The sequence below is a fragment of the Danio rerio genome, chromosome 5 (assembly GCF_052040795.2).
Source record: "Danio rerio strain M-AB ecotype USA chromosome 5, GRCz13ab, whole genome shotgun sequence".
In the NCBI taxonomy this organism is placed as follows: domain Eukaryota; kingdom Metazoa; phylum Chordata; class Actinopteri; order Cypriniformes; family Danionidae; genus Danio; species Danio rerio.
In genome coordinates, this window is record NC_141025.1 from 79,902,501 (window position 1) to 79,910,000 (window position 7,500).

Consider the following 7,500-nt stretch of genomic DNA (forward strand, 5'->3'; position numbering starts at 1 on the left):
TTTTATTAACTTACTAAGTTTATTTTAACGTGTTAACCAATGTTTACTCATTTTCATTACTAATACTTTATTGTAAAGTGTTACCCGCTGTATTTTACATATTTTTGAATTATTGTTCATTTACATTTGTTGGTGTGATGCTCTTGAGCACAGCAGGAGTCCACAATAGGCAGAAAACCCTGCATGTTTCCTCAAACTCAACTATGATATTAACAGTTGGATGGTAAGGGTGTGTGCATGATGGTATAAGTACGAAAGTGCATCCAGCTGGAGTCAAGAGTGTAGTGTCTGGCTTCAGCTTCAACTGTTTTAAACCACAAGATTCAATGATTCACTGTAGACCTACACACAACCGCACGTAACGCATCAAGAACTGTTTTTATTTCTCTGAAAAGTGACATGAGACCTTATTCTGATGATTACAAAACAACTCGCCCGACAGACACAACGGCTGCATTTCCCTGTAATCCCAGCTTTAAAGACTGATTCCCTAACAGACATATAACAAAAATACTATAGTAATTCATAGTAAATAATGTACTGTATAAGTTATACTACTCACAGCACTTTGCTAGTGTATGCTCCAGCATACTGGTGTGTTTGTTGACTAGTGAACTGACCAACTGTATTAAATAATGTAGTATATACTGTAATGTAAACTGTGGTGTATTGTAGAACAATATACCCTATAGCTGTAGAGAACTACAGTGTTGGCTCATTTGTTTATATTACGTTGTCATAGCAACTGTAGAATCGCCACAGCAGATCAATTACTGTAGTTGTTGTGTTACCATAGCAACTTTAGAATCACCATAACATATCAATTACTGTAGTTATTGTTACCATAGCAACCGTAGAATCACCACAACAGATCAATTACCATAGTTGTTGTATTACCATAGCAACCGTAGAATCACCACAACAGATCAATTACTGTAGTTATTGTGTTACCATAGCAACTGTAGAATCACCACAACAGATCAATTACTACAGTTGTTGTGTTACCATAGCAACTGTAGAATCACCACAACAGATCAATTACTGTAGTTATTGTGTTACCATAGCAACTGTAGAATCACCACAACAGATCAATTACTACAGTTGTTGTGTTACCATAGCAACTGTAGAATCACCACAATAGATCAATTACTTTAGTTGTTGTTACCATAGCAACTGTAGAATCACCACAACAGATCAATTACTGTAGTTGTTGTTACCATAGCAACTGTAGAATCACCACAGCAGATCAGCTCAAGTGTTCACTATAGTATGGTTCAGAAACTCTACAGTATTTACTATACAGGACTGCAGTCCGTGTTTGGTGTGGGAGGGCAGCAGCATGCTTTAGAATGTGTTTACAATGGCTTGTTGAGATCTGTTCAAATCCTGTACATCACAGAAACAAAACACGCTGGGACATGCTCAGACTTTTCTCCGAGAGAGAAGTACTAGGTTTGAGTATTGTTCTGACAGACATGAAGAGCTCACAGCCAGACCAATGACAAAACAGAGTTATTTACATATGTACAGCTCATTTTACAGTAGATGTGCATGTATAGTGTGTTACCAGTTCACACTGCAAAACATGCCTCTCTTACATGTTTCTAGTCCAAATATCTACAAACTCTTAAATCAAGAAGCGTTTCTAGATAAGCACAACATATAGTGCTGTTTTCAGGAATAATGAGTCAAAATGAAGAGAGTTTCTCATTAAAACAAGTAATAATAATCTGACAATGGGCTGTGCAATAAAATCTTAATTCAAAGTGAAAACAAGAATGTGTTTCCTTAAAACAGATTAAAATATTCGATTGTCAACAAGCACACAAGCCAAACTGTTCCCTTAAAAACTACAGTGTTTATCTCGGAGACACACTGTATTCTAGAATCACCCATATGCTGACATTAGATCTGATATAATGGCCTTCATTTAAATACCGCCTCAGTGCAGTGTGCACACACTCTGTTCATCCAACTGTTCTGAGATCAGTGTGTTTCAGTGTTAACTCCATTAGTTATTGAATACTGTGACGACAGCGCTTATTATGTTTATATATGCAGAGCATGACTGTAGAATACAGTGCTACCCTCACTGAAATCAGCCATGTTTTTTGGTAGTAAAACTGTAGTGACCATGTTTTTTTTTTTTGCAACACCAACTATAATTTTACCATGGCAATAGTAGTAAAACTGTGGTTACACAAATGGTGGTCAATGCACAAAAACAAACACGGTTACTACAGTTGTGCTGTCACAAACACACGGCCCATTTTCATAAGGTCACTCAGAAAACTGTCATTAGAGTAGAAGTGTTTGTGGAGTCTTCAGTGCATCTGAGGAATGTGTGTTCATCATCCTCAGGCCAGCAGCAGCAGTGCGGTCAGCAGGAGCATCTGCAGTGTGAGGAGCGGCCGGCGGGTGGCGCTGTTGCAGAGCTCAGAGTCACAGCAGTGGATGGAGACTCCGGGCAGCTCCTGCTGCTGACAGTGGCGAGAGGTGGCACAGCCCGCCGTCAGGACCATACCCAGAGCCGCTACACACACACACACACACACACACAGAGAGAGAGAGAGAGAGAGAGAGACATCAGTCGCAGAACACACACACACTAATAGAACCGTCAGTTACAGAACACACACACACACACACACACACACACACACACACAGACTGACACGCAGAACCGTCAGTTGCTGCTCTTCAGTGTGTCACTCTCTCAAGGCCAAACGCCTCATAATTAAGCTCATTAATGAGGACTCGGGGACGTGTGTGTGTGTGTGTGTGTGTGTGTGTGTGTGTGTGTGTGTGTGTCACCCTTAACATCAGGACATGTGCACATCAGACGTCATTTTTTCATAAGTAGAATCTGACTTTGATTTACGCTGTGTGTGTGTGTGTGTGTGTGTGTGTGTGTGTGTGTGTGTGTGTGTGTGTCACCCTCAACATCAGGACATGTGCACATCAGACGTCATTTTTTCATAAGTAGAATCTGACTTTGATTTACGCTGTGTGTGTGTGTGTGTGTGTGTGTGTGTGTGTGTGTGTGTGTGTGTGAACTTGTTTATGCTACTTGTTTAATAATACCAAGGTGTGTGAAAGTGAAAGTATAAGAGTGTGCAAGTGCAGAAGTATGTAAGTGTGTTTGTGTCTGCATGACAGTCTGTGTGTACATCAGTGTGTGTGTGTGTGTGTGTGTGTGTGTGTCTGTTTGTGAGTGTGTGTGTGCCTAACTCTACATTATCAGGGTTACCCCGTCAGTAACTCTCCATCTTTCATCTCACCTCTTCATCTGTGTCTTTCAGCAGAACTGAAGGTGTCACACACACACACACATCTCTCCATTTACATCAACACACACATTATATTTCCTTTAGGGCGCTCAGATTATTCTAAATATCTACAGTCAGGTCCATCAGTATTTGGACATGGACACAACTCCTTCAGTGATGTCTCAGTTATACAGCAACACGAAGGATCTGAAATGACAGAAGATGTGCTTTACCTGCAGACGGTCAGCTTTAATCTGAGAGTGTTCACAGCCACATCAGCTGATACAGCAGTCTGCAGATGTGCCTCCCACTTGTTAAGGGACCAAAAGTAGCGGGACGATTGTCTTCTCAGCTGTTCCATGGCCAGATGTGTGTTGTTCCTTCTTTATCCCAGTTATAGTGAGCAGATAACAGCTCCAGAGCTCATCTCCAGTGTGCTGTTAGCATTGGCAACTCACGAGGAGATCCAGTGGAACTGCTTCTCTTGTGTTTATCGATGATGTGATGCTGACAGCAGCCGCAGGATGAGTTCTGAAGCGTCTCGGGCAACACTCTCTGCTCATATTCAGCCAAACACTTCAGAACTCATTCAACAGATGGAGAATGACCCAAAGCACACTGTAAAAGCATCCACATTGTTTTTTTGGACCCTTAACAAGTGGGAGGCACATATGCAGACTGCTGTTATTCCTCCAGCGTTCACCTGATGTGGATGTAAACACTCTCAGATTGAAGCTGACCGTCTGCAGGTGAAGCGCATCTTCATCATTTCAATTAATGTGCGTTGTGTTGGTGTATAGAGACAAACATGTCGGAATTGTGTCCAAATATTTATGGACGTAACTGTGTGTGTGTGTGTGTGTGTGTGTGTGTGTGTATAAATGTGCATGAGTGCTGATGTCCTCTGTGTCGTGTTCAGCAGTAAATATTATGCTTGACTGAACAATACACACTTCCAGCGGGATTAAAGACACACTGAAGGCGGGTGTGTGTGTGTGTGTGTGTGTGTTGATCCGCTGACGGCTGTGATCATCAGCATCTCTCTGTTCTCCTGAGCAGTGTCAGCGTTCACTCTCAGACTGACACACACACGTCAGCACACTTCACTATTGACCATCGCTGCGTCTGCGTTTGCCTAATGTTTGCCTAAGTGGCACATCTCAACACACACACACACATGCATGCATTTCTAAAAGTTTGCGAACAGTTTACTTAAAGGGGTGTTCATAATTCTGAATCAGGAAGTGTTGTGTTGACAGGTAAACATGTTGTTTTGATTTAACAGATAAAGATGTGCAGTTCCCACATAGCAAAATTTCTCTGGCCCAGCTCTGGCCCACACAATCAGGTTTTGCTTGGCCCACATGCCGCAGTGAATTACGGTACATGACTGGACCAAATCTGGCTTCCAGACAAGGGCCAAACACAGACCATATCTGGGCCAAGTCTCAGCCAAGTTAATAACTCATAACTGGGCCTGAACTGGGCCAGATAGGTTGGTGTGTCACGATTGCAATGAAATTGATAAACCCATGGAGTGATGCGCTTTAGGCACACTATGGGCACGCTTTTTCTCAAAGTGACCTGATTGGTCGAATTTTTTTTCTTTACTCAAAAATGATTTTAGTGTGTTTTAAATGTGGGTCAAGACTGGCCAAACTCACATGGCCCACTTATCACATTTTTAAATCTGGGCCAAATACTACGTTTTTCATCTGGCCCAAATCTTGTGTGCCGCCTTAAAGACGGTGCCACCTCTGCCAAACCCGGGCCATGTTTGGCCCACATGCTGTATGCCAGTGCCGGATGAATGCCTGCTGTGCCAGCTTTATGCCAAATCTGGGCCAGAATTCTTTGCTACTAGGGTTATTTTGCGTGTGCTTTAGAAACCGCCTGTGATCGACACACTCTCCGCTCTCCATATGCACCACACACTTTCTTAGCCACTCGCAATTCTTGTGTGCTTCACACTGGTGAGTGGGCTTCACAAACCACCTGTAGGACACACACTTATCCTCTCTGTATGCAGCAGACACCGTCTTCATGTAACTCGGACTTCTTGAAATCGTTGCGCAAACCCCTCTACACCCCTCTAGATTATCAATTCTTGAACAGCTCCAGTAATCCTCGTTTGTTTTGTTATTTCAGGCTGATCGCTGTGTGTGTGTGTGTGTGTGTGTGATGCAGATGTCAGTTATATTCATCTGAGGTTGTTTCCTGTTGAACGGCTAAAGAATAGTAGAAGATTAAGTGTGTGTAATCTGTGCATATGTGGGTCAGGGTAGATTCATCCACAGAAATACTCTGATCTGACCCTGGGATTGAAAGCGGGCTCTTGATAAGAAACGCTGGAGATTTTCCTGGTGCATGTGTGTGTGTGTGTGCTGAAGTGTGTGTGAATGTGACTCACTGCTCTCCGTCTTGATGCAGAAGCGATGCTTGAAGCCCTTGTGTGAGTGTGTACACGTGATGACCTCTGGGTTCGTGCAGCCCACGTCCACATACTTCTGCCCGTGGAAGACGTTACAGCCGTAACACTGCAGACCGCCGACTGACAGGAGAAACGGCAGGATTAGAGCCACTGTCAGAGAAACATCTTAATAAACAGCAGAGCACAAACACAGAAACACAAAGCACAGGTAAAAGAAACAAATACAAACACGAGATGACAGAACTACAGGCTAGGGCACATACCATGATGCTGGATTAGCTGGTCAGCCGGGGAAAATTCTGTTCAGCGTTTATATTGTTAACATATTAATGCATTACTCGTCTTCTCGTCTACTCGACAAGTTAACTCAACTACTCACTAGTCAACTCATCTACTCACTGGTCAACTGATCTACTTACTAGTCAACTCATCTACTCATCTACTCACTAGTCAACAGGTAAACTCATCTACTCACTAGTGAACAGGTAAACTCATCTACTCACTAGTGAACAGGTAAACTCATCTACTCACTAGTCAACTAGTCAACTTATCTACTCTCTAGTCAACAAGTTAACTCAACTGCTCACTAGTCAACTCATCTACGCACTATTTAACCAGTGAACTCATCTACTCTCTAGTCAAAAGGGTAACTTAACTACTCACTAATCAACTCATCTACTCACTATTCAACTATTCAACTTATCTACTCACTAGTCAACAAGTGAACTTATCTACCCTCTAGTCAACGGGCCAACTCTACTACTCATTAGTCAACAGGTTAACTCATCTACTCACTAGTCAACTCATCTACTCACTATTCAACAGGTCACCTCATCTACTCACTAGTTAACTCATCGACTCACTAGTTAACTCATCTACTCACTATTCAACAGGTCAACTCATCGACTCACTAGTTAACTTATCTACTCACTATTCAACAGGTCACCTCATCTACTCACTAGTTAGCTCATCTACTTACTATTCAACAGGTCACCTCATCTACTCACTAGTTAACTCATCTACTCACTATTCAACAGGTCACCTCATCTACTCACTAGTCAACTAGTTAACGTATCTACTCTCTAGTCAACAGGTTAACTCAACTGCTCACTAGTCAACTCATCTACTCACTATTTACCCAGTGAACTCATCTACTCTCTAGTCAAAAGGGTAACTTAACTACTCACTAATCAACTCATCTACTCACTATTCAACTAGTCAACTTATCTACTCACTAGTCAACAAGTGAACTTATCTACCCTCTAGTCAACGGGCCAACTCTACTACTCATTAGTCAACAGGTCAACTCAACTACTCACAAGTCAACTCATCTATTAGCAATACAACAGGTCAACTCATCTACTCACTAGTCAACAGGTCAACTCATCTACTCACTAGTCAACAGGTCAACTCATCTACTCACTAGTCAACAGGTCAACTCATCTACTCACTAGTCAACAGGTCAACTCATCTACTCACTAGTCAACAGGTCAGCTCATCTACTCACTAGTCAACAGGTCAACTCATCTACTCACTAGTCAACAGGTCAACTCATCTACTCACTAGTCAAGTAGTCAACTTATCTACTTACTAGTCAACAGGTAAACTCATCTACTCACTAATCAACTCATCTACTCACTAGTCAACAGGTAAACGCATCTACTCACTAGTCAACTAGTTAACTTATCTACTCTCTAGTCAACAGGTTAACTCAACTGCTCACTAGTCAACTCATCTATGCACTATTTAACAGGTCAACACATCTACTCACTAGTCAACTCATCTACTCACTAGTCAACA

At 42.1% G+C, this 7,500-nt stretch overlaps 1 protein-coding gene across 5 annotated transcripts in view; it reads right to left on the reverse strand.

Annotated features, from left to right (window-relative positions):
- Window positions 1-1,422: 1,422 nt before the first annotated feature.
- LOC147844568 (uncharacterized) overlaps window positions 1,423-7,500 on the reverse strand; it is a 10,835-nt gene continuing 4,757 nt past the window's right edge. For 2 of the 5 annotated variants that reach the window (XM_087254702.1, XM_087254701.1), the window contains 3 exons: window positions 5,964-5,999; window positions 5,680-5,820; window positions 1,423-2,533 (listed from right to left, as the gene is read on the reverse strand). In XM_087254702.1, the coding sequence (XP_087110828.1) occupies window positions 2,358-2,533; window positions 5,680-5,820; window positions 5,964-5,999 (353 nt within the window). In that variant the 3' untranslated portion in view covers window positions 1,423-2,357. Of the gene's footprint in view, window positions 2,534-5,679; window positions 5,851-5,963; window positions 6,000-7,500 lie in introns of all 5 variants that reach the window. The other 3 variants (XM_087254700.1, XM_087254699.1, XM_087254703.1) reach the window with 2 other exon arrangements.